Consider the following 27415-nt stretch of genomic DNA (forward strand, 5'->3'; position numbering starts at 1 on the left):
GAATTCAAGGAATTCCATCGGGAATTCTCTTTGAACAGGACAGGAGGATGTTCTGATCCATTGGATCCAATCCAACTCTGCCCAAATTCCATCAGTTTTGGGCGTGTTCGGCAATTTCAGAGTGAAATTCTCTCCTCTCTGTAAGACTCCCATCATTATTTTTGATGGGTTTCATTTTGGATGGATTCCCACTGGAAAAGGAGCGGCTCCAGTTTCATTTTCCCACCAAACTCTGAATTTCCAGCAGGAATTACTGCTGGAATCTCCCAAATAATGGAGGAAACCCCAAAATCCCAATTCCTCACGGAGGCCCTGTCCAAACCTCACTTATACAAACATATCCCAGTGTGGAGCACTCCCCAAATCCAACCCCAACATTCCAACCTCTCCTGGGGCTGATCCATGGAAATCCAGGGTGGTCTGAGCCTGGTGGGCTCTGGTCACTCCGTGTCCACACCAGGCCCTGGAGCTGTTCCCATGGGAGCAGCTCTGATGTCACAGACGGGGCACAACAGCCCCAAACATTCCAAGGAAGAACCCTCAGGAAGGTCCAGCAAATCCTGAGGGCCCCAGAAGCTCTGGGTGAGGTTCTGGATGAAATTCCCAGCCTTGGAAGGAGCCACAGGAGTTGGGAGAGCTCTCAGAGCCCTCATTCCTGAGGGATCTGACCCCAAACCTTCACTGATTGATCCACAAGAATCATTCTCACGCTGCCATCCCAGGAAAACGTTCGGAGAGGAGAATCAGGTGGGATCATGAGGTGCTCAAGCATCCCAAAAAAATCATGCACTGCTGAAGTGTTCTTCCCTGGAAAATCCAGGTTTTTGGATGGAGGAACTCCCCAAGTTCTATGGAAACAAATAATGCACTGCTGAAGTGGTCTTCCCTGGAAAATCCGGGTTTTTGGATGGAGGAACTCCCCAAGTTCTATGGAATCATGTTCTCCATAGCTTCTGACCACAGTTTTATGGAAAAGGCATCCCATAATCAGAGTGTCCTGATGGGCATCCCTGGATTCCCACAGGGATTTGGGTTTGCTGAGTTCCTCTGCTTGTGATGAACATCTGGATCTATTTCCTTTCCTCACACTCCTCAAACTGAACTGAGGAATTCCCAAAGCTCCAGGAGGATTTTCCACCCCCAATCCCCCCTGGAGCTGCCCTCCCCTCCCCTCTGTACTCAGGGATCTGGGAATTCCAGACTGCTTTGGGTGGGAAGGGACCTCAAACCCCACCCATTCCACCATCCCAGGATGCTCCAAACCTCGTCCAACCTGGCCTGGGACATTCCCTGGTCAGGAATTCCATTCCCTGAGCACTCAGGGTTTGGTTTTACTCCTCTCCCTTCACTAAAGCCAACAAAAAATACCCTAAAACCCCCAAACACAGCGTGTTTGAAAGATTCCCAAATTCCAGCATGACAGGAACCCCCAACTATTCCATGGAAAAGCCAAGATTTACCCGTGGATTTTAGGAAATGGAAGGTACCTCTTTATTTACAAACACAGAACCACCACCGCTGTAGGAGCTGCTCCAATATTGTACAAAACCAGGGAATAAAATAAGGGTGGGAATAAATCAGGAAATAAAATAAAATAAAATAAAATAAGGATGGGAATAACCAGGAAATAAAACAAGGATGGGAAAAAAAGCAGGAAATACAATAAAATAAGGATGGGAACAAAGCAGGAAATAAAATAAGGGTGGGAATAAACCAGGAAAGAAGATAAGGATGGGAATACAGCAGGAAATAAAATAAGGATGGGAATAAAGCAGGAAATAAAATAAAGATGGGAACAAAGTAAGAAATAAAACAGAGATGGGAATAAGGCAGGAAATAAAATAAAATAAGGATGGGAATAACCAGGGAAAAAAAAATGAGAACAAACAGGAAATAAAATAAAGATGGGAAATAATCAGGACAGAAAATAAGGATGGAAACAAACTGGGAAATAAAATAAGGATAGGAATAAACCAGGAAATAAAAGAAGGATGGAAATAAAATAAAGATGGGAATAAAGCAGGAAATAAAAGAAGAGTGGGAATAAACAAAGGCATTTACACTGTACAGAGGGGAAGCTGAGTTTGGGGGCATTCAATGCTTTAACCCAACCTGCAGAACCTTGGCCTGGGCTTTTTTAATTTGGGGGTCAGGCCAAGCAGCCAGGGTGGGTTTGGCACAGCAGAGTCACCCCACAAGCAAAAAGAACAAAAAAAAAAATAAAAAGGAATTTACACTCGTGGTCATAAATTTCCCCAAATGTCTCCCAAAGGTGGGAATGAAAACATCAAGTTTTGAAAAATTTCAAAACCTCTGATTTCCAAATGTTTTCTTTCTCCTCATTTTTACACCTGCACAGTTCTGGCTGCAAATCTGTCATTTTCCAGCTCCCTTCCTGCTTTTCATGTCTGCAGGAAATTTAAATAGCTCCTGATAATCCCAATAATTCCACCTGGGGGAACACTGAGAGCAAGGAAACTCCAAATTCTGGAGGGAAAAAAAGGTATTTAGGAATGAAATTTCCTTTGATCAGGATGTTGCTGTGGGATAAGAGCCAGGCTGTGAGTGCTGGACAGGGAAATGCCATTCCCATTCCTACAGGAATTCCTGAAGGAATAAAAGTTGGGAATGATCTCCCAGATTCTGTTTTAACCCAGAAATGGGAAAACAGAAACCCTTTGGAAAAGTTCTTCTTCAGTTCTGACAAAAAAAAATAGTTTTTTGTTTATCAAGGAGGAGTCTGGATATTCCTGGAGGAGAAATTCCCAGGGAAGAGAAAGAACAAAACCATTGGAAAGGACAGGAAGAAACTCCAGCAGAGCTTTGGGAATCACAGGCTGGGAAAAAAAAAAAACATTGGAAAATGACTTTTTTTATCTAAAGCTGCTCCTTCTGCCACTGGCAGAATGGGAAAAACAAACACAAAACCAAGGCAGATTCCAGAGGGGCCTCAGGAATTGCAAATTCCTGAAAATCTGGGCTGGGATCAGCAGCTGTGCCCTGGGAAAAGCCAGGCTCAGAGAGTTGGGAATTCCCAGCTGGAAAAGGAGGCAGGAGACAGTCAGGAATCCAAACTCACACTCTGGGCCTCAGGAATTGCAAATTCCTGAAAATCTGGGCTGGGATCAGCAGCTGTGCCCTGGGAAAAGCCAGGCTCAGAGAGTTGGGAATTCTCAGCTGGAAAAGGAGGCAGGAGACAGTCAGGAATCCAAACTCACACTCTGGGCTGTTCTTCCATCCAGGAATGCTGAGAGATTTTGGGAGATAAAAGGTGGAGAGGCTCTGGAGTGGCAGGGAAGGGGCTCAGGTCACTTTGGGACAGGGATTTGTCCCCAGAAATCCCAGGCTGGAGCTCGGTCCCAGCCTGATCCATGGATGGAGCTGCTCCCTCTTGCAGAGTCATTCCTGCCCCAAATCACTCCCTGAAATCCTTGGAATTCAGTCTGTGCCAGTCCTGCCTGGGAATTCCAGCACTTTCCACCACTGGGGAGCCAAGGGAGGAAAAGGAGACAGGGAGGGAGGGGAGAGTCTTCATAGCAACTCTGAGATTGCACCACCTGCTGAAGAGAGCAGAGATGGAGACGTGAGCGTGCAGCGCCACGGAGAGGCCCCCAGGAACACAGAGAGCCCCAGGAGGAGCAGGGAAAAATGGGAAATGCGGGGGGAAATGGAGGGGAAAAAATGGGAAATGGAGGGGAAATGAGAAAGGTATAAAAAAATGGGAAATGTATTAAAAAAAATGGGAAATGCAGGGGGAAACGGAGGGGAAAATGGAGGGGAAAAAAAGGGAAATGGAGGGGAAAATAGGAAATGTATAAAAAAATGGGAAATGCAAGGGGAAAATGGGAAGTGTATAAAAAAATGGGAAATGTATAAAAAAATGGGAAATGCAAGGGGAAATGGAGGGAAAAAATGGGAAATGTATAAAAAATGAGAAAGGTATAAAAAAATGGGAAATGTATTAAAAAAAATGGGAAATGCAGGGGGAAACGGAGGGGAAAATGGAGGGGAAAATGGAGGGGAAAAGAAGGGAAATGGAGGGGAAAATGGAGAGAAAAAAATGGGAAATGGAGGGGAAAATAGGAAATGTATAAAAAAATGGGAAATGCAAGGGGAAAATGGGAAATGTATAAAAAAATGGGAAATGTATAAAAAATGGGAAATGCAGGGGGGAATGGGAAATGCAGGGGGAAATGGGAAATGTGGAAAAAATTATGGGGAATGCAGGGGAAAATGGGAAATGCAGGGAAGAAATGGGAAATGCAGGGGAAATGGAGGGAAAAAATGGGAAATGTATAAAAAATGGGAAATGTATTAAAAAAATGGGAAATGCAAGGGGAAATGGAGGGAAAAAAATGAGAAATGTATAAAAAAAAGGGAAATGTATTAAAAAATGGGATATGTATAAAAAAATGGGAAAGGCAAGGGGAAATGGAGGGAAAAAATGGGAAATGTATAAAAAATGGGAAATGCAGGGGGGAATGGGAAATGTGGAAAAAATTATGGGGAATGCAGGGGAAAATGGGAAATGCAGGGAAGAAATGGGAAATGCAGGGGAAATGGAGGGAAAAAAATGGGGAACGGAGGGGGAAATGGGAAATGTATAAAAAAATGGGAAATGCAGGGGGAAACGGAGGGAAAAAATGGGAAATGTATAAAAAATGAGAAAGGTATAAAAAATGGGAAATGTATAAAAAAATGGGAAATGCAGGGGGAAATGGAGGGAAAAAATGGGAAATGTATAAAAAATGGGAAATGCAGGGGGAAACGGAGGGAAAAAATGGGAAATGTATTAAAAAATGGGAAATGTATTAAAAAATGGGAAATGTATTAAAAAAATGGGAAATGCAGGGGGAAATTGAGGGAAAAAAATGGGAAATGTATAAAAAATGAGAAAGGTATAAAAAATGGGAAATGTATAAAAAATGGGAAATGTATTAAAAAATGGGAAATGCAGGGGGAAACGGAGGGAAAAAATGGGAAATGTATAAAAAAAGGGAAATGTATAAAAAAAAGGGAAATGTATAAAAAAAATGGGAAATGTATAAAAAAAATGGGAAATGCAAGGGGAAATGGAGGGAAAAAAAATGGGAAATGGAGGGGAAAATGAGAAAGGTATAAAAAAAATGGGAAATGTATTAAAAAATGGGAAATGCAGGGGAAATGGAGGGAAAAAATGGGAAATGTATAAAAAATGGGAAATGTATAAAAAATGGGAAATGCAGGGGGAAACGGAGGGAAAAAAAATGGGAAATGGAGGGGAAAATGAGAAAGGTATAAAAAATGGGAAATGTATTAAAAAATGGGTAATGCAGGGGAAATGGAGGGAAATGTAGAAAAAAAATGGGAAATGTAGGGGAAAAAATGGGAAAAGCAGGGGGAAATGGGAAATGTGGAAAAAATTATGGGAAATGGAGGGGAAAAAATGGGAAATGTAGGAAATAAAATGGGAAATGTAGAGGAAAATGGGAAATACAGGGAAAAAAAGGGAAATGCAGGGGGAAAATGGGAAATGTAGATAAAAAATGGGAAATGTAGAAAAAAGGGAAATGCAGGGAAAAGAATGGGAAATTAAGGGAAAATGGGAAATGTAGGGGAAAATAGGAAATGTAGAAGAGAAATGGGAAATGCAGGGGGAAAATGGGAAATGTAGGGAAAAATGGGAAATGTAGAAAAAAAAGGGAAATGTACGGAAAAAATGGGGAATGTATTAAAAAAAAAAGAAAATGTAGGGAAAAGAATGGGAAGTGAAGGGAAAATGGGAAATGCAGGGAAAAATGGGAAATGTAGGAAAAAATGGGAAATGTAGGGGGAAATGGGAAATGCAGGGGGAAATGGGAAATGCTAATGTTAATTAAAAATTAAAGCTGTTTTTTTGTGAGCAGCCCCTCCAAGATGGAAAATCCAAGGATCCTGCACTGTTTGAAAGCCAAGGATTGGAATTCTCCTTGGAAATCCCAATTTTCACCTCCCAGGCCATGATCCCTTCTCATTTCTGTTGTTAATGATATTAATTAACAGTGATAATTAATGAAAGCAATAATTAACATGAAATTAATCATCTCCAAGCCAGCCCTGTGAGGATCCAGGGGCCATCCTTGAAAACCCCCAAAAATCTTGGAAAATCCCCCAAAATTTCCCCCCAAAAAGAGACAAATCCCACCCAAACCCAACCCCAGGATGCTCCAATCCTGGATTTTTCCAGGTGGAAACATTCCCAGAGAACATTCCCAAGGTTTTCCCACCCAAAATTCCCATTCCTGGAAATAACAAAAATCAGGACAAGCAACACCAAAGAGCTGAGCAGGAAGGGGAGGGAAAAAAGGGAAAAATCACTCCTGGAAATTAAAGGAATTAAAATAATTCCTGAATTCCTAAAATCCATGGCAGCAGCTGCTGGAATCAAGGAAATGCAGAATTTTGATCCATCAAATCCATTTTTGAAGCTGGGTTGTGTCCCAAGGTTGAGTTCTGGATTAAAATATTTTTTAAAAAAATCATCATTGCAGCCAAAATTGTGTTCTCTGTGCTGGGCCTGGAGGAGCTTTTTCCCCCCCAAAAAAGGAGGAAATTTCCCCCAAAAAAGGGAGGAAATTTCAAAAAAAAAAGAAGGAAATTGGAGAATGGGAAATGTTTGAGACTCAGGGTCTCAACAGAGGTGTCCTGCTCTGGAAGCAGCAAAATATTGCAAAAAAAAAAAGGAGAAAATCTGAATTTTTGCCTATTTGCAGCAATTGTGAAGGAGGAAAATCCCAAATTTCTCCTGCAAAAATCCCAAATTTCTCCCTCTGTACAGCCACTGGAGTTTAAACTGGAATTAAAGTGGAATTCAAGGGCTGCAGCACAGCTGGGAATAGGAAATGCAGCTCCTGGATTTTACCCCACGGGTTTTTTTCAGTAAATTATTTTTGATGCTCCTTTTTCTCCCAAAAATCAACTAAAATCCAGGTATTTTGTAATTTCTACAGGAGCTGAGGGAAGGAATTGAAGGGATTAAAATAATTTTAATTTAGGAACATCTCAGCACCAAAACACTGTGGAATCCTTCATTTTCCCCCCGAAATATTTTGTGATTTCTGCAGGAGCTGAGGGAAGGAATTGAAGTAATTACACCAATTAAAATAATTTGAATTTAGGAACAGTTCAACACCACAAAACTGTGGAATCCTTCATTTTTGCCCCAAAATATTTCCTGATTTCTGCAGAAGCAGAGGGAAGGAATTAAACCAATTAAAATAATTTGAATTTAGGACCACCACAAAACTGTGGAATCCTTCATTTTCCCCTCAAAGTATTTCCTGATTTCTGCAGGAGCTGAGGGAAGGAATTAAACCAATGAAAAAAAATTTAATTTAGGAACAGCTCAACACCACAAAACTGCAGAATCCTTTGTTTCTTTCCCCAAAATATTTTGTGATTTCTGCAGGAGCTGAGGGAAAGAATTAAACCAACTAAAATAATTTCAATTTAGGACCACCTCAACACCACAAAACTGCAGAATCCCTCATTTTCCTGAAGGATTTACTAATATCAACTAAAATATTTCCTGACTTCTGCAGGATCTGAGGGGAAAAATTACAGCAATTAAACCAATCAAAATAATTTGAATTCAGGGCCACCTCAACACCACAAACGTCCAGCACACAGAAATCACCTCCCCCACCATTTTCCCACGCGCAGAACTCGATTTTATTCCAATTTCTAATCCAAAACCCCCCCAAAAAACCCAATTTTGCCTCTCCTTGCCAGCAGCTGAGCAGGGAGGGAGGAATTTGGGGAGCTCTAAGGATGAGGGGTGACAAAGCAAAGCCACCAGGGAGGTGACACTTGTCCTTACCTGTCAGGGGCTGGCCCAGCTCCGCCTGCACTTTACCCTTGGCTGCTCCTTCCAGAGGTAAAGCACCTCTGTCCCCTTTGTAGAGTTTCGGTTTAAATGGAGAATCTTTGTCTTTACCTTTTGATCCTTTGGGCCTGCCCGCCTGCTTCTTCTTGGATTTACCGTCGCCCTTCACGCCCAGCAGCGGGTGCACCTCTGGGAGGGGAAATTGGGGGGAAATTGGGGGTTTGGGGTGAGTTGAAACCCTGAAATGTTGGGATCAGATCTCTCCCAAAACCCCAAATGCCTGAAATCCTGATCAGATCCTCCCAATGGCCAAAATTCTTGGGATTGGAACCCTCCCAACACCCCAAAAGGCTCAGGATCTGATCCCACCAAATGCTCCAAAACCCTTGGGATTGGATCCCTACCAATACCCTAAAACCCTGAAATCCTCATCAGATCCCTCCTAATGCCCCAAAACTGTGAAATCCTAGATCAGATGCCTCCCAATAGCCTAAAAACCTTGGGATCCGATCCCTCCCAACACCCCAAAACCCTTGGGACTGGATCCCTACCAATACCCTAAAACCCTGAAATCCTGATCAGATCTCTCTAAATGCCCTTGAGATCAGATCCTTCCCAACACCCCAAAAGGCTCAGGATCAGATCCCTCCTAACACCCCAAAACCCCTGGGACTGGATCCCTACCAATACCCTAAAACCCTGAAATCCTCACCAGATCTCTCCAAATGCCCCAAACCCCTCAGGATCAGATCCCTCCTAACACCCCAAAACTGTGAAATCCTAGATCAGATGCCTCCCAATAACCTAAAAACCTTGGGATCCGATCCCTCCCAACACCCCAAACCCTTGGGATCAGTTCCCTCCAAATGCCCTAAAACCCTGAAATCCTGGGTCAGATCGTTCCCAACACCCCAAAACCCTTGGGATTGGATCCCTACCAATACCCTAAAGCCCTGAAATCCTGACCAGATCTCTCCCAACACCCCAAAACCATTGGGATCAGATCCTGCCAAATGCTCCAAACCCCTTGGGATCAGATCTCTCCCAACAACCCAAACCCCTCGGGATCAGTTCCCTCCAAATGCCCTAAGACCCTGAAATCCTTGATCAGATCCTTCCCAACACCCCAAAACCACTGGGATTGGATCCCTATCAATGCCCTAAAACCCTGAAATCCTGGATCAGATCCCTCCCAATGCCCTAAAACACTGAAACCCTTGGCATCAAATCCCTCCCAAACTCCTCAGGATCAGATCCCTCTCAACAACCCAAGCCCCTTGGGATCAGTTCCTTCCCAACACCCCAAAAGGCTCAGGATCAGATCCCACCAAATGCCCCAAAACCCTTGGGATCTGTTACTTCCCAACACCCCCAAACTCTTGGAATCAGTTTCCTCCCAATGCCCTAAAATCCTGGATCAGATCCCTCCCAAAATCCTTGGAATCTTGGAGTCGGATCCCTTCCAACACCCCAAAACCCTTGGGACTGGATCCCTCTCAATGCCATAAAACCTCTGGGATCAGATCCCTCCAAAACCCCAAACCCCTCGGGATCAGACCTCTCCCAACACCCCAAACCCCTCAGGATCAGATCCCAATCACCCCAAACCCCTCAGGATCAGATCCCAATCACCCCAAACCCCTCAGGATCAGATCTCAATCACCCCAAAGCCCTCAGGATCAACCCCCCAACACCCCAAACCCCTCAGGATCAGATCCCAATCACCCCAAACCCCTCAGGATCAGACCCCTCCCAACACCCCAAACCCCTCAGGATCAGACCCCTCCCAACACCCCTTGGTATCAGACCCCTCCCAAAACCCCAAACCCCTCGGGATCAGATCCCAATCACCCCAAACCCCTCAGGATCAGACCCCTCCCAACACCCCAAACCCCTCAGGATCAACCCCCCAACCCCTCAGGATCAACCCCCCAACACCCCAAACCCCTCAGGATCAGATCCCAATCACCCCAAACCCCTCAGGATCAGATCTCAATCACCCCAAACCCCTCAGGATCAACCCCCCAACACCCCAAACCCCTCAGGATCAACCCCCCAACACCCCAAACCCCTCAGGATCAACCCCCCAACACCCCAAACCCCTCAGGATCAACCCCCCAACACCCCAAACCCCTCAGGATCAACCCCCCAACACCCCAAACCCCCCTCCGCCCTCCCACCCACCGTCATTGGGGACTCCCTGCAGCTCGATGTTGGTGGTTTTGGGTTTTTTCTTGGGGTTCTGGGGCCCGTCCGAGGAGCCGGGCCGCTTCTTGTCGGGGCCCAGGGCGTCGTCGGGCAGCGCCCCGGGCACGGCCTCGGGCGGGGGCCCGTACGGGTTCTCCTCGGGGTCCTCCACCTCGGGGGCGATGGGCAGGTACAGCAGCGCCCGCGCGTCCTCCAGCTCCTCGTCGCTGCGGGACACACGGACAATGGGGCTGGGGTGGGAGTTTTGGGGTTTGGGGTGGGAGTTTTGGGGTTTGTAAGGGTGTTTTGGAATGGGGAAGGTGGGGTTTGGAATGGGAGTTTTGGGTTTGGGATGGGAATTTTGGGGTTTGGGATGGCAATTTTGGGGTTTGGGGTGGGGGTTTGGGATGGGAATTTTGGGTTTGGGATGGCAATTTTGGGGTTTGGGATGGCCATTTTGGGGTTTGGGGTTTGGAATGGGAATTTTGGGGTTTGGGATGGGAGTTTTGGGGTTTGTAAGGGTGTTTTGGAATGGGGAAGGTGGGGTTTGGGGTGGGGGTTTGGAATGGGAGTTTTGGGTTTGGGATGGCAATTTTGGGGTTTGGAATGGGAATTTTGGGGTTTGGGATGGGGCTTGTAATGGTGTTTGGGACGGGGATTTTGGGGTTTGGAACAGGAATTTTGAGACAGTTTGGGGTGAGGATGGTGGGGTTTGAGATGCGAATTTTGGGGTTTGGGGTGGGAGTTTTGGGGTTTGTAAGGGTGTTTTGGTATGGGGAAGGTGGGGTTTGGGGTGGGGGTTTGGGGTGGGGGTTTGGAATGGGAGTTTTGGGTTTGGGATGGCAATTTTGGGGTTTGGAATGGGAATTTTGGGGTTTGGGATGGGGCTTGTAATGGTGTTTGGGACGGGGATTTTGGGGTTTGGAACAGGAATTTTGAGACAGTTTGGGGTGAGGATGGTGGGGTTTGAGATGGGAATTTTGGGGTTTGGGATGGGAGTTTTGGGGTTTGTAAGGGTGTTTTGGAATGGGGAAGGTGGGGTTTGGAATGGGAATTTTGGGTTTGGGATAGGAGTTTTGGGGTTTGGGATGGCAATTTTGGGGTTTGGGGTTTGGAATGGGAATTTTGGGGTTTGGGATGGGGCTTGTAATGGTGTTTGGGACGGGGATTTTGGGGTTTGGAACAGGAATTTTGAGACAGTTTGGGGTGAGGATGGTGGGGTTTGAGATGGGAATTTTGGGGTTTGGGATGGGAGTTTTGGGGTTTGTAAGGGTGTTTTGGTATGGGGAAGGTGGGGTTTGGAATGGGAGTTTTGGGTTTGGGATGGCAATTTTGGGGTTTGGGGTGGGAATTTCGGGGTTTGGGATGGGGCTTGTAACGGCATTTGGGATGGGAATTTTGGGGTTTCGGGTGGGAATTTTGGGATTTGGGACAGGAGTGTTGGGGTTTTGAGATGGAGATTGGGATGAGGTTTGCAGATTGGAACGGGAATTTTGGGGTTTGGAATAGGAATTTTGGGGTTTGGAACGGGAATTTTGGGGTTTGGAACGGGAATTTCGGGGTTTGGGATGGGGCTTGTAACGGCATTTGGGATGGGAATTTTGGGGTTTCGGGTGGGAATTTTGGGATTTGGGACAGGAGTGTTGGGGTTTTGAGATGGAGATTGGGATGAGGTTTGCAGATTGGAACGGGAATTTTGGGGTTTGGAATAGGAATTTTGGGGTTTGGGGTGGGAATTTTGGGGATTGGGATGGGGCTTGTAATGGCATTTGGGATGGGAATTTTGGGGTTTCGGGTGGGAATTTTGGGATTTGGAACAGGGGTTTTGGGGTTTTGAGATGGAGATTGGAATGAGGTTTGCAGTTTGGAATGGGAATTTTGGGGTTTGGAATAGGAATTTTGGGGTTTGGAATGGGGCTTGTATTGGTGTTTGGGACGGGAATTTTAGGGTTTGGAATGGAGTTTGGAATGCGGGTGGGAGGGTTTGGAACAGGAATTTTGAGGTTTGGGATGGGGTTTGGGGTGGTTTGGGACAGGAATTTTGGGGTTTGGAATGGGAATGTTGGGGTTTGGAATGCGGTTTGGAATGGGGTGTGGGATGGGAATTTGGCGTTTGGGAATGGGAATTTTGGGGTTTGTAACAGGAATTTTGGGGTTTGGGATGCAAATTTTGGGGTTTGGGATGGGAATTGTGAGGTTTAGGATGAGAATTTTGGGGTTTGGAATGGGAATTTTGGGTTTGCAGCAGGAATGTTTAAAGGGAACGTTGTGGTGTATAAAGGGAACATTCTGTGGAGGTTAATTAGGGCCCATTAACGAGTTTCAGGGTCAGGGTGTTTCTCCAGGGCCTGGCACCTGCTGCAGAAGGCGGCGATGGGATCCACGCTGGTCACATCCACCTCCTCATCCTCTGCAGCATCTGCACCTGGGACCAGGGAAAATGGGAATTAAAGACAGGAAAAACACCTGGGACAGCAGAAAATAACCTGGAGAATTTCCTGTCACAGCAGAAAAAAAACCTAAAAAAACCCCACTGAAATATTTCTTACTATGGCACAAAACAAGCCTAAAATAATTCACATTAAAGCACAAAACAAACTTAAATATTTCCTATTAAAGCAAAAAACAAATCTAAGATATTTCCTATTATAATAAAAAACAAGCTTAAAATTATTCATATTAAAGCAGAAAACAAACTTAAATATTTCCTATTAAAGCAAAAAACAAATCTAAAATATTTCTTAATAAAACACAAACCAAACCTATACTAATTAATATTAAAGCACAAAAAAACCTAAAATATTTTCTATTAAAGGAGGAAACAAATTTAAAATATTTCTTATTAAAGAAGAAAAAAAATCTAAAATATTTCCTTTTAAAGCACAATAACCTAAAGTAATTCCAGTTAAAGCACAAAACAAACCTAAAATATTTCCTTTCATAGCAGAAAAAACCCTAAAATAATTAATATTAAAATATTGTAAAAATCCAATTAATTATATTATGGAAAGTGCTTTTATAGGAAGCATTAATGAGGAATAATTCTCATTCCAATTATTTTTCATATTCCAGGATTTTAATTTTTTTTTCTCCTGGATTTTGAGCACCACCATGTGGCCAGGGAGGACCCCAGGGAGGTTGGGAATTCCCTGGGAATTTTTGGGAATTTTTTGAGAACTTTTAGGGGAATTTGTTGGGAATTTTTTGAGGAATTTTTGGGGAAATTTTTGGGAATTTTTGAGAATTTTTTGTGGAATTTTTTGAGAACTTTTAGGGGAATTTTTGGGGCAGCACCTGTCTGCTCTGGCTCGCTCTTATCCTCGTCCTCAATATCAAATTCTGATTCCCTCTCCTCATATTCCACATTTTCATCCAGCTCCTTGAAATCAGGGGCAAAAGCACTCCAGTTTTCCTGAAAAAATAATAAAAAAAGCAGTTTTAATATAAACAAACAGCATTGGATTCCTGGAATTTTGAGGAATTAAATCCCGGAGGGGTTTAAAATATAGATGGGTGAAGGAGAAAGTTGGGAATGGCTGGAATTGGGGATCTGGGAGCGTTTTTCCAGCTTGAATTATTTTTTGGATCTGCAATCTTGTTGAAATACAATAAAAGCATTAAAAATTGAGGAAAATTCCATAAAAGCATTAAAAAAATCAAGGAAAATCCCATAAAAGCATTAAAAAATAAAGGAATCAACATTCACCTGGATCACTCCTGGAATTAAAGGAGGGAACAATTCCACAGGAAATGTCCCTGGGATGGAGTTTAAGGATGAACCCAAAGCTAAGATGGAGTTTTGAGCTTGAAATCCCAAATTAAAATGAAGGAGAGCCCAAAAATGTGATGGAATGGGATTTTTTCAAGGATTTCAACACAGAAAAAACTGAGTCCAGGGAGGATTATGGAATTATAGAATTCCAGGTGGGTTTGGGTGGGAAGGGAGCTTAAATCCCATCCCATCCCTTGGGCAGGGAAACTTCCCACTATCCCAGGGTGCCTTTTTATCCATTTTTTCCATTTTATCCATTGTCCAACTTGGCCTGGGACACTCCCAGGGATGGAGCAGCCACAGATCCTCTGGGAATTCCATCCCAGCCCCTCCCAGGGAAGGATTTATTCCCAAAATCCCACCCAAACCAACAGAGAATCCTGGACTGGTTTGGATTGGAAGCTTCACATTTCTCCCTATTCCAGGTTGCTCCAACCTGGCCTGGGACACTTTCAGGGATGGAACAGCCAAAATTTCCCTGGAAAAACCCCTTCCAGACCCTATTCCCAAGGGAATGAGCCCAAACCCTGATTCATTACTTGGTTCTGAACCATTAAATCCTGGACTGGTTTGGGTTGGAAGGGATCACCAGCTCCACACTTCCCCCTATCCCAGGTGGCTCCAAATTTCCTGGGAGACTTCCAAGGATGGAAGAGCCAAAATTTCCCTATTCCAGACCCTATTCCCAAGGGAATGACCCCAAACCCTGATTCATTACTTGGTTCTAAGCCCATGAAATCCTGGAATGCTTTGGCTTGGAAGGGATCACCAGCTCCACACTTCTCCCTATCCCAGGCTGCTCCAATCTGGCCTGGGACACTGCCAGGGATGGAAGAGCCAAAATTTCCCTGGACAAGCCCCTTCCAGACCCTACTGCCAAGGGAATGACCCCCAAACCCTGACTCAGCACTTGGTTCTGAACCATTAAATCCTGGAATGCTTTGGGTTGGAAGGGATCACCAGCTTCACACTTCTCCCTATCCCAGATTGCTAAAAACTGTCTGGGACACTTCCAAGGATGGAACAGCCAAAATTTCCCATTCCAGACCCTATTCCCAAGGGAATGAGCCCAAACTCTGACTCACCACTTGGTTCTGAGCCCATGAAATCCTGGACTGGTTTGGGTTGGAATCTCCACACTTCCCCCTATCCCAGGTGGCTCCAAATTTCCTGGGACACTTCCAAGGATGGAAGAGCCAAGATTTCCCTATTCCAGACCCTATTCCCAAGGGAATGACCCCAAACCCTGATTCATTACTTGGTTCTGAGCCCATGAAATCCTGGAATGATTTGGCTTGGAAGGGATCACCAGCTCCACACTTCTCCCTATTCCAGGTTGCTCCAATCTGGCCTGGGACACTTTCAGGGATGGAAGAGCCAAAATTTCCCTGGAAAAAACCCCTTCCAGACCCTACTGCCAAGGGAATGACCCCCAAACCCTGACTCAGCACTTGGTTCTGAGCCCATGAAATCCTGGAATGCTTTGGGTTGGAATCTCCACACTTCCCCCTATCCCAGGTGGCTCCAAATTTCCTGGGACACTTCCAAGGATGGAAGAGCCAAAATTTCCCTATTCCAGACCCTATTCCCAAGGGAATGAGCCCAAAGCCTCACTCACCACTTGGTTCTGAACCATTAAATCCTGGAATGCTTTGGCTTGGAAGGGATCACCAGCTCCACACTTCTCCCTATCCCAGATTGCTAAAAATTGTCTGGGACACTTCCAAGGATGGAACAGCCAAAATTTCCCTGGACAAGGCCCTTCCAGACCCTGTGCCCAAGGGATGACCCCAAACCCTCACTCAGCACTTGGTTCTGAGCCCATGAAATCCTGGACTGGTTTGGGTTGGAAGGGATCATCAGCTCCACACTTTTCCCTATTCCAGGTTGCTCTTATCTGGCCTGGGACACTCCCAGGGATGGAACAGCCAAAATTTCACATTCCAGACCCTATTCCCAAGGGAACGAGCCCAAAGCCTCACTCACCACTTGGTTCTGAGCCCAGATGGAAACCACCCCGCTGGAGATGGAGGCGATGATCGGCCGCACCGGGTGCCACTGCAATCAACGAGGAGACCAAAAAAAACCCCTGAATTAGCAAACACGAGGGACTGTGCCAGCTGCATTCCCACACCCCAGGGACCTCCAGGGGCTGGGGGGGCGCTCACTGCCACGTCCAGGAGCAGCTCTCCGCGGGTCCCATGCAGGATCTTCACCAGGTTGCCGATGCTCTTCTCCCAGATGTAGAGCGCGTGCTGCCGCGCCGAGCCCGCCACGATGTACTCACCGTCCCCCGAGAAGCAGCACTTCTTCCAGGGGGTCCTGCAGCCAGGAAAACAGGGTGCCATGGCTCAGGTTTTAGCTTTTATATTTTTCAGATTTTGTATTTAAGCGTGGTTTTATTATTATTATTATTATTATTATTATTATTATTATTATTATTTATATTTTTATATCCGTCCCCCGAGAAGCAGCACTTCTTCCAGGGGGTCCTGCAGCCAGGAAAACAGGGTGCCATGGCTCAGGTTTTAGCTTTTATGGTTTTCAGATTCTGGGCTGCTTTTGTATTTAAGGGTGTTTATTATTATTATTATTATTAGTATTAGTATTAGTATTATTATTTATATTTTTGTATCCGTCCCCCGAGAAGCAGCACTTCTTCCAGGGGGTCCTGCAGCCAGGAAAACAGGGTGGCATGGCTCAGGTTTTAGTTTTTATATTTTTCAGATTCTGGGCTGCTTTTATATTTACGGGTGGTTTTTTTATTATTATTATTATTATTAATATTATTATTAATGTTTTTGTATCCGTCCCCCGAGAAGCAGCACTTCTTCCAGGGGGTCCTGCAGCCAGGGAAAGAGGTGTGAGATGGCTCAGGTTTTAGTTTTTATATTTTTCAGATTCTGGGCTGCTTTTGTATTTAAGGGTGGTATTATTATTATTATTATTATTATTATTATTATTATTATTATTATTATTATTATTATTATTATTATTATTATTATTATTATTATTATTATTACTATTACTATTATTATATCCGTCCCCTGAGCAGCAGCACTTCTTCCAGGGGGTCCTGCAGCCAGGAAACAGGGTGCCATGGCTCAGGTTTTAGATTTATGGTTTTCAGATTCTGGGCTGCTTTTGTATTTAAGGGTGTTTTTTTTATTATTATTATTTATGTTTTTGTATCCATCCCCTGAAGAAGCAGCACTTCTTCCAGGGGGTCCTGCAGCCAGGAAAACAGGGTGGGATGGGTCAGGTTTTAGCTTTTCTATTTTTCAGATTCTGGGCTGCTTTTATATTTAATTTTCTATTTTTTTTTTTTTTTGTTATTTACATTTAAGCTTTATGTTTTAGGTTCTATCTTTTATGTTTTTCAGATGCCGTGCTTCTTTCATATTTAAGTGTATATATTTTTTTAAATTATTATTTATATTTAAGCTTTATATTTTAAGTTTCAGCTTTTTTATTTTTCAGATTCTTCCCCAAACCCCTCCCCCATGCCCCTCACCTGTCCCCAGCCCCAGCCCTGTCTCCACCTGTCCCCAGCTGTCCCCATGCCCTGTCCTGTCCCCAGCTGTCCCCACCTGTTGACCAGGTCCTGCAGTTTCTGCATGGGCTCGGGCTCACTGTCCCCATATCCCTGCCCTGTCCCCAGCTGTCCCCATGCCCTGCCCTGTCCCCATGCCCTGCCCTGTCACCATGCTGTCCCCATGCCCTGTCCTCTCCCCAGGCTGTCACCATGCTGTCCCCATGCCCTGCCCTGTCCCCATGCCCCAGCCCTGTCCCCAGGCTGTCACCAGGCTGTCCCCATGCCCTGTCCTGTCCGCAGGCTGTTACCAGGCCCTGCCCTGTCCCCAGGCTGTCCCCATGCCCCAGCCCTGTCCCCATGCCCTGCCCTGTCACCATGCTGTCCCCATGCCCTGTCCTCTCCCCAGGCTGTCACCATGCTGTCCCCATGCCCTGCCCTGTCCCCAGCTGTCCCCAACTGTCCCCACCTGTTGACCAGGTCCTGCAGTTTCTGCATGGGCTCAGGCTTGCCGTCCCCATGCTGTCCCCGTGCCCTGCCCTGTCCCCATGCCCCAGCCCTGTCCCCAGGCTGTCACCAGGCTGTCCCCATGCCCTGTCCTGTCCCCAGGTGTCCCCAGGCTGTCCCCATGCCCTGTCCTGTCCCCATGCTGTCACCATGCCCCAGCCCTGTCCTCAGGCTGTCACCAGGCTGTCCCCATGCCCTGTCCTGTCCCCATGCTGTCCCCACGCCCTGCCCTGTCACCAGGCTGTCCCCATGCTCTGTCCTGTCCCCAGGCTGTCACCAGGCCCTGTCCTGTCCCCAGCTGTCCCCATGCCCTGCCCTGTCCCCAGCTGTCCCCAGCTGTTGACCAGGTCCTGCAGTTTCTGCATGGGCTCAGGCTCGCCATGTCCATGCCCCAGCTCTGTCCCCATGCCCTGTCCTGTCCCCAGGCAGTCCCCATGCCCTGCCCTGTCCCCAGGCTGTCACCAGGCTGTCTCCATGCCCTGCCCTGTCCCCAGGCTGTCACCAGGCTGTCCCCATCCCCTGCCCTGTCCCCATGCCCTGTCCTGTCCCCAGGCTGTCCCCATGCTGTCCCCATGCCCTGCCCTGTCCCCATGCCCTGCCCTGTCCCCATGCCCTGCCCTGTCCCCAGGCAGTCCCCAGGCCCTGCCCTGTCCCCAGGCTGTCCCCAGGCTGTCCCCATGCTCTGTCCTGCCCCCAGGCTGTCCCCATGCCCTGTCCCCAGGCTGTCCCCAGCTGTCCCCACCTGTTGACCAGGTCCTGCAGTTTCTGCATGGGCTCGGGCTCACTGTCCCCATGCCCTGCCCTGTCCCCAGGCTGTCACCAGGCCCTGCCCTGCCCCCAGGCTGTCCCCAGCTGCCCCAATGCCCTGTCCTGTCCCCAGCTGTCCCCATGCCCTGCCCTGCCCCCAGGCTGTCCCCAGCTGTCCCCAGCTGTCCCCACCTGTTGACCAGGTCCTGCAGTTTCTGCATGGGCTCGGGTTCCCCGTCGCGGCCGCAGGTCAGGATCTCCCGCCCGTCGTACACGCGGATGATGCGGTCGGCCGTGTTGATCAGGAAACAGCTGCACCAAAACAGGGACAAATCAATGAAGAACCAATCAATCATCAATCAATCAATCAATCAATCAATCAAATCCCATCATGTGGGAGAGCTGCGGGGGTTTGAGGAGCTCTCTGCAGTTTTGGGATCCCCCCAGGGCGCTCACCTCCCTTTGCGGGCGAACTCGATGGATTTAATGGCCGTGGTGTTGCTGGTCCCTGTGGTCACTCTGAAGGAAGCAACAAGATCCTGAGTGTCTGTTTTTAAGACCAAGATCTGAAGATTGAGCAGACAGAGAACAATCAGTGGCTTCACCTGCAACAGAACCCTGGGAACCCACCCGGGGACGCTGCAGGAGCTGCTGAGACAGAAACACCAGGGAAACATCCCAAAAATGTGTCAGAACCAAAGTCAGACAAAGATCCCAGAATGCCTGAGGTTGGAAAACTCCTCAAGCAATCCCTCACCTGTTCCCCAAACCCTGCAGCCATCTCTGCACCCGTTCCTGTTCCTCAAACCCATCCCTGTGCCTGTCCCCACTCCCCAAACCCATCCCTGTGGCCTCACCTGTTCCCCAAATCTATTCCTGCTCCTCAAACTCATCCCTGTGCCCCAAATCCATTCCTGCTCCCCAAATCTCTCCCTGTGCTCCTCACTGCTCCCCAAATCCATCCCTGTACCCCTCACCTTTCCTCAAATCTATTCCTGTTCTCCAAATCCATTCCTGGGCCCCTCACCTGTTCTCCAAATCCATTCTGGCTCCCCAACCCAAACCTGTGACTGTCTCTGCTCCCCAACCCAAACCTGTGGTCCTCACTGTTCCCCAAACCCACTCCTGCTCCCCAAACTCATCCCTGTGCCCCAAATCTCTCCCCGTGCCCCTCACCTGCTCCTCAAACCCATCTCTGTGCCCCTCACCAGTTCTCCAAATCCATCTCTGTTCCCAAACCTAAACCTGTGACTGTCTCTGCTCCCCAAACCCCTCCCCGTGCCCCTGACTGCTCCCCAAACCCATTCCTGCTCCCCAAACCCCTCTCCATGCCCCTCACTGCTCCCCAAACCCATTCCTGTGCCCCAAATCCCTCCCTGTGCCCCTCAATGCTCCCCAAATCCCTCCCTGTGCCCCGCACTGCTCCCCAAACCCATTCCTGTGCCCCAAATCCCTCCCTGTGCCCCTCACTGCTCCCCAAACCCCTCTCCATGCCCCTCAATGCTCCCCAAACCCCTCCCTGTGCCCCTCAATGCTCCCCAAACCCCTCCCTGTCCCCCTCACCCCTCAAGATGCCCAATCCCCACCCTGGGCACTCAGCGCCACCCCCAGAGACGCGCACCCCGAACCCCCCTGGGCCCCCCAAACCCTGACCCCCCCCCATTCCCAGGGGGAATTCCCGCTGCTGCCCAGCCTGGCCCTGCCCTGGGGGCAGCCAGGGGTGCCCAGGGGCCGGGCAGGGGCTGACCTTGCCCTTGGCATTGCCAGTGTAGATGTACTCCCCGCGGCGGTCGAACGAGGCCACCACGTTGAGGTCGGAGTCGTCGTCCACGGGCAGCACCACGTGCTTGGAGTCAGACAGGGTGAGCATCACCGGGGCCGACTTCATGGGGCACACCAGCACCCTGTTCCTGAAAGAGCAGCACAAGGTGGGAATTCCTGCCTCCTCTGGGAGGGGTTGCCACGGTTAGAGATAAAAAACATCCAGCTGGATGGAGGAGTTCAGGAGATGATGGGAAGGGTTGCCATGGTTAGAGCTAAAAAGCATTGAGTTGGATTGAGAATTTCAGATCTTGGGAAGGTATTCCATGGTTAGAGCTAAAACCATTGAGTTGGATTGAGAATTTCAGATCTTGGGAAGGTATTCCATGGTTAGAGCTAAAAACCATTGAGTTAGATTGAGGAATTCAGATCTTGGGAAGGTATTCCATGGTTAGAGCTAAAACCATTGAGTTGGATTGAGAATTTCAGATCTTGGGAAGGTATTCCATGGCTAGAGCTAAAAACCATTGAGTTAGATTGAGGAATTCAGATCTTGGGAAGGTATTCCATGGCTAGAGCTAAAAACCATTGAGTTAGATTGAGGAATTCAGATCTTGGGAAGGTATTCCATGGCTAGAGCTAAAAAGCATTGAGCTGGATCAAGGAATTCAAATCTTGGGAAGGGTTTCCACGGTTAGAGCAAAAAAACATCAAGCTGGACTGAGGAATTCAGATCTTGGGAAGGGTTTCCATGGTTAGAGCAAAAAAACATCCAGTTGGATCAAGGAATTCAGATCTTGGGAAGGGTTTCCATGGTTAGAGCAAAAAAACATCAAGCTGGACTGAGGAATTCAGATCTTGGGAAGGGTTTCCACGGTTAAAGCAAAAAAGCATTGAATTGGATCAAGGAATTCAGGAGATTTTGGGCAGGGTTTCCACGGTTAGAGCAAAAAAACATCCAGTTGGATCAAGGAATTCAGATCTTGGGAAGGGTTTCCACGGTTAAAGCAAAAAAGCATTGAATTGGATCAAGGAATTCAGGAGATTTTGGGTAGGGTTTCCATGGTTAGAGCTAAAAAACATCCAGTTGGATCAAGGAATTCAGATCTTGGGAAGGGTTTCCATGGTTAAAGCAAAAAAACATCAAGCTGGATCAAGGAATTCAGATCTTGGGAAGGGTTTCCATGGTTAGAGCTAAAAAGCATTGAATTGGATCAAGGAATTCTGGAGATTTTGGGTAGGGTTTCCATGGTCAGAGCAAAAAAACATCGAGCTGGGTCGAGGAATACAGGAGGTCTTGGGAAGGTTAGAGCTAAAAAACATTGAGTTGGATCGAGGAATACAGGAGGTCTTGGGAAGGGTTTCTATGGTTAGAGCTAAAAAACATCGAGATGGATCGAGGAATATTTTGGAAAAGGATTTCCAGCAAAACAAGCATCGCGATGGATTGAGAAATTCAGGAGATCTTGGGAAGAGTTTCCATGGCTAGAGCTAACAACAATTGAGCTGGATTGAGGAATTTGAGAGATCTTGGGAAGGGTTTCCCAAGGATGCCCGTGTTTAGAACAAAAAAACTATTGAGTTGGATCAAGGAATTCAGGAGATCTTGGGAAGGGTTTCCATGGTTAGAGCAAAAAAAGAATGGAGGTGGATCAAGTAATATCTTGGAAAAGGATTCCCAGCAAAAATACCACCGAGATGGATGGAAGAATTCAGATCTCGGGAAGGGATTCCATGGTTAGAGCTAAAAAGCATCAAGCTGGATCAAGGAATATCTTGGAATTTGGGAGATGTCAGAAAAGGGTTTTCATGTTTAGAGCAAAAAGAGCATCGAGCTGGATCAAGGAATTCAGGATATCATGGAGAAGGATTTCCAGCAAAAAAAGCACTGAGCTGGATGAAGGAATTGAGGGGATCTTGGGAAGGGTTTCCATGTTTAAAGCAAAAAAACATTGAGCTGGATCAAGGAATTCAGGTCCTGGGTAGGGTTTCCATGGTTAGAGCTAAAAAACATTGAGCTAGATCAAGGAATATTTTGGGAAGGGATTTCCAGCAAAAAAAGCATAGTAAAGCACAGTAAAGCATTGAGAAATTCAGGTTATCTTGGGAAGGGTTTCCATGTTTAGAGCAAAAAAACATCAAGCTGGATCGAGGAATTCAGATTTTGGGAAGGGTTTCCGTGGCTAAAGCTAAAAAACATTGAGCTTAAAAACATTGAGTTGGATCAAGGAATTCAGGAGATCTTGGGAAGGGTTTCCATGGTTAGAGCTAAAAAGGCATGGAGGTGGATTGAGGAATATCTTGTAAAATTAAGTTAAAAAAGCATTGAGTTGGATTGCGAAATTCAGGAGATCTTGGAAAAGGATTTCCAGCAAAAAAAGTATTGAGCTGGATCAAGGAACTCAGGATATTCCTACTTTTGCTGTCTTATCTTTAGCACTTAGACAGCAAAATGATGTGAAGTTCAGCTCTACTTTAATTTCTTCTCCATCTCTGAGTTTGTGCAGGAATATTAAACCCAAGGACACATTCCCAAGAGCTCCCTCCCATCCCAACCCTCCCAAAAACCCAACCCCAACACAACCTCCCAGACCCAACAATGCCACTTGGAAATCACAAGGAAACCCCAAAATCAGTGGTTCCACCCCACTGGGAGCATCCCAGTCCCTCCCCAGGGCACTTACTGATCCCAGAAGTGGTACTGGACCTTGAGTCCAGTACCAGACCATCAATTCCACTTGGAAACCACAAGAAAATCTCAAAATCAGCACCTCCACCCCACTGGGAGCATCCCAGTCCCCTGCCAGGGTATTTACTGGTCCCAGACCAACAATTCCACTTGGAAACCACAAGAAAACCCCAAAATCAGCACCTCCACCTCACTGGGAGCACCCCAGTCCCTCCCCATGGCACTAACTGATCCCAGAGGTGGTATTGGACCTTGAGTCCAGTACCAGACCATCAATTCCACTTGGAAACCACAAGAAAACCCCAAAATCAGTGGTTCCACCCCACTGGGAGCATCCCAGTCCCCTGCCAGGGTACTTACTGGTCCCAGACCAACAATTCCACTTGGAAACCACAAGAAAACCCCAAAATCAGCACCTCCACCTCACAGGGAGCATCCCAGTCCCTCCCCATGGCACTAACTGATCCCAGAGGTGGTATTGGACCTTGAGTCCAGTACCAGACCATCAATTCCACTTGGAAACCACAAGAAAATCCCAAAATCAGTGGTTCCACCCCACTGAGAGCATCCCAGTGCTTTCCAGGGCACTTACTGGTCCCGGGGGTGGTACTGAACTTTGAGTCCAGTACCAGACCATCAATTCCACTTGGAAACCACAAGAAAATCTCAAAATCAGCACCTCCACCCCACTGGGAGCACCCCAGTCCCCTGCCAGGGTACTTACTGGTCCCAGACCAACAATTCCACTTGGAAACCACAAGGAAACCCCAAAATCAGTGGTTCCACCCCACTGGGAGCATCCCAGTCCCCTGCCAGGGTATTTACTGGTCCCAGACCAACAATTCCACTTGGAAACCACAAGAAAATCTCAAAATCAGTGGTTCTACCCCACTGAGAGCATCCCAGTCCCTCCCAGGGCACTTACTGGTCCCGGGGGTGGTACTGGACCTTGAGGATGGGCGAGGGGAAGCGGAACCTCTGGTCGCAGTCCCCGGACAGCACGTCCCACTGCGACACGATGTTGTCGGTGGAGGCGCTGACCAGCTTGTGCCCATCGCGGCTCCAGCTGCAGAATGCACAGAAAATGTTATTCCTTGAAGGTTAGGGGGGAAAGGGGCTCAGGGAATGCACAGAAATGTTATTCCTTAAAGGTTAGGGGGTAAAGGGGCTCAGGGAATGCACAGAAATGTTATTCCTTAAAGGTGGGCAGGGGGAAAGGGGCTCAGGGAATGCACAGAAATGTTATTCCTTAAAGGTTAGGGGGTAAAGGGGCTCAGGGAATGCACAGAAAGGTTATTCCTTAAAGGTTAGGGGGTAAAGGGGCTCAGGGAATGCACAGAAATGTTATTTCTTAAAGGGCAGGGGGGGATAAGGGCTCAGGGAATGCACAGAAATGTCAGTCCTTAAAGGTGGACAGGGGGAAAGGGGCTCAGGGAATGCACAGAAATGTTATTCCTTAAAGGTTAGGGGCTAAAGGGGCTCAGGGAATGCACAGAAATGTTATTCCTTGAAGGTTAAGGGGTAAAGGGGCTCAGGGAATGCACAGAAATGTTATTCCTTAAAGGTGGGCAGGGGTAAAGGGGCTCAGGGAATGAACAGAAATGTTATTCCTTGAAGGTTAAGGGGGAAAGGGGCTCAGGGAATGCACAGAAATGTTATTCCTTGAAGGTTAAGGGGTAAAGGGGCTCAGGGAATGCACAGAAATGTTATTCCTTAAAGGTTAGGGGGGAAAGGGGCTCAGGGAATGCACAGAAAGGTTATTCCTTAAAGGTTATGGGGTGAAAGGGGCTCAGGGAATTCCCAAAAATGTTATTCCTTAAAAGGGTCCAAATGCAGTCAGGAGGAACAGGAGCTCAGGGAATGCCCCAAAAAAGTTATTCCTTAAAGGTGAGGGGGAAAAGGAGCTCAGGGAATTCCCAATAAAGTTACTCCTTAAAGGGTAGGGGAGAAAGGAGCCCAGGGAATGCCCAACAGAGCTATTCTTTAAAGGGCAGGGGAGAAAAGGAGCCCAGGGAATTCCCATTAAAGCTGCTCTTTACAGGAATCAAACACAGCCAGGGGAAAAGGAGCTCAGGGAATTCCCAATAAAGTTATTCTTTAAAGGGGTCAAATGCAACCAGGAGAAAAAGGAGCTGGGGACTCCATGGGGATTCCAGGGCAATTCCATGGGGATTCCAGCAGATTCCTGCAGTTCCTGGGCTCTGCTCACCACAGGGAGCACACGGGGTGGATGTGCGATTGCTGGGATGTGCGACTGCTGGGTTGTGGGTTTTTTGGGATTCTGTGATTTTTGGGATCCCCAGCTCACCAGAGGGAGCAGACAGGATGGATGTGGGATTGTTGAGATGTGGGTTTTTTGGGATTCTGTGATTTTTGGGATCCCAGCTCACCAGAGGGAGCACACGGGATGGATGTGGGTTTTTGGGGATGTGGGATAGCTGGGATGTGGGGTTTTGGGATTGTTGGGATTTTGGGATCCCAGCTCACCAGAGGGAGCACACAGGGTGGATGTGGGATTGTTGGGATGTGGGGTTTTGGGATTGTTGGGATTTTGGGATCCCAGCTCACCAGAGGGAGCACACAGGGTGGATGTGGGTTTTTAGGGGATTTTGGGATCCCAGCTCACCAGAGGGAGCACACGGGGTGGATGTGGGCGCTGATGATCTTGGCGATGCCGCGCGTCAGGAAGTCCCAGATGACGATGCGCCCGTCGTTGCAGCCCACGGCCAGCAGCGTGCCCCAGCGGTTGAAGGTGCACGTCAGAGCCATGCTGATGCAGTCCAGGGTCCCGTCCGCCTCCTGGGGGACAGTGGGGACAGCGTGGGGACAGCGTGGGACAATGTGGGACAGTGCGGGGGACAGTGTGGGGACAGTGCAGGGACAGTGGGGAGACAGGGTGGGGACAGTGGAGACAGGGTGGGGACAGCGTGGGAGAATGTGGGACAGTGCGGGGGACAGCGTGTGGACAGCGGGGAACAGCGCGGGGACAGTGGAGACACGGTGGGGACAGTGTGGGGACAGTGCAGGGACAGCGGAGACAGGGTGGGGACAGCGTGGGGACAGTGCAGGGACAGTGGAGACAGGGTGGGGACAGCGTGGGGACAGCACAGGCAGTGTGGGGAGAGCATGGGGGACAGGGTGGGGACAGTGCAGGCAGTGCGGGGACAGCCCAGGGACATTGAGGGACAGTGTGGGGACAGTGTGAGACAGTGTGGGGACAGCGTTAGGACAGTGCCGGGACAGTGCGGTAACAGCGTGAGGACAGCACGGGACGGCGCAGAGGACAGTGTGGGAACAGGGTAAAGACAGCGCAGGGACAGCATGGGGACAGCACAGGCAGTGTGGGGACAGTGAGGGGACACCATGGGGACAGCGCCCAGCCAGGATCCCTCAGACACAGTGACATCCAGTGAGAGCCAGCCAGACAAGCTCAGACTCAGTGAGACCCGGTCTGTGTGAGCCAGACCCAGTCCAGCCCACTCAGGCCCTGCTGGAGCCGCTCAGACCTGGCCAGCAGCGATCAGACCCCGGGCAGGGCTGGTCCAGCCCCGTCCGAGCCGCTCAGCCCCGCTCAGCCCCGCTCAGCCCCGGCTCAGGCCGCCCCCACCGGAGGATGCCCGGGGGATGTTCGGGGGCAGCGCCGTTACCTCGGGGTAGTTCTGGCCGAAGGATTCTGCGGAGGAACGGGAAAGCGGCGGCTGAGCGAGAGGCGGCCCCGCCGAGCCTGCCCGGCTCCCCCGCCCCGCGCCGGTACCGGCACCGGCCACCCCCCATTCCCGCTGCCGCCGCTGCCGGCTCCAGCCCAGCCCCGCTCCCGGTGCCGCCCCAGCTCCCTCCTCATTCCCATTCCCAGCCGCGCCTCCTCCGCTCCCGTTCCCGTTCGCACCGGGCAGCTCCAGGTTCGTGGTGCCGCCGTCCCGCCCCCGCCGTTCCCCATTCCCTCTCCGCTGCCATTCCCGCCGCCTCCGGTCCCGCAGTGCCCGTTCTCGTTCCCCATTCCCACTCCCCAACCCGCTCCGGTTCCCATTCCCCCTCCCGTTCCCGCTCCCTCTCCCCATTCCTGTACCCGTTCCCATTCCCGTTCCCCCTCCCTCTCCGGCTCCCCGTTCCCATTCCCCCTCCCATTCCCGTTCCCGTCCCCACTCCCCGTTGCCCCTCCCGCTGCGGTTCCCGCTCCCCGCTCCCGTTCCCGTTCCGGTTCCCGCACCGAGCAGCTCCAGGTTCATCGCGCCGCCGCCGCCGCCGCCGCTCCCGCTCCCTCCGCTCCCGTCGCCGAAGGACCCCGCGGGGGCCTGCCCGCCGCCGCGCCCCGCCGTTCGCCTGACCAACCGCCGCTGCTTTCACCTGCTCCCGTCGCTGCTCCCGGCGCTTCCCGGG

The 27415-nt window shown here is 48.6% G+C and overlaps 1 protein-coding gene across 2 annotated transcripts; it reads right to left on the reverse strand.

The window, feature by feature from the left end:
* Positions 1-1467: 1467 nt before the first annotated feature.
* Positions 1468-27293, reverse strand: RBBP5 (RB binding protein 5, histone lysine methyltransferase complex subunit). Of its 2 annotated transcripts, none has more exons than XM_059488119.1 (14): positions 27246-27293; positions 26686-26711; positions 25665-25837; positions 23964-24104; positions 20336-20498; positions 19045-19154; positions 18781-18900; positions 15971-16124; positions 15789-15860; positions 13325-13442; positions 12386-12455; positions 10028-10257; positions 7955-8032; positions 1468-3560 (listed from the first exon to the last, which is right to left on the reverse strand). In XM_059488119.1, exons 1-14 carry the CDS (start codon positions 27262-27264, stop codon positions 3532-3534), a joined length of 1503 nt encoding a protein of 500 aa, XP_059344102.1. In that variant the 5' UTR covers positions 27265-27293; the 3' UTR covers positions 1468-3531. The 2 variants fall into 2 exon arrangements, with proteins under 2 accessions (XP_059344102.1, XP_059344100.1); XM_059488117.1 differs by having other exon boundaries at positions 7838-8032.
* Positions 27294-27415: the final 122 nt, after the last annotated feature.

Source organism: Ammospiza nelsoni, chromosome 23 (genome assembly GCF_027579445.1).
Source record: "Ammospiza nelsoni isolate bAmmNel1 chromosome 23, bAmmNel1.pri, whole genome shotgun sequence".
Classification (NCBI taxonomy): Eukaryota; Metazoa; Chordata; class Aves; order Passeriformes; family Passerellidae; genus Ammospiza; species Ammospiza nelsoni.

Coding starts and splice junctions, on each gene's coding strand:
- RBBP5 (XM_059488117.1), bottom strand. Junction 16,125..18,780: donor CTGCAGGACCTGGTCAACAG/GTGGGGACAGCT, acceptor TCCTGGCTGCAG/GACCCCCTGGAAGAAGTGCT. Junction 15,861..15,970: donor AGCTGCTCCTGGACGTGGCA/GTGAGCGCCCCC, acceptor CGTTGATTGCAG/TGGCACCCGGTGCGGCCGAT.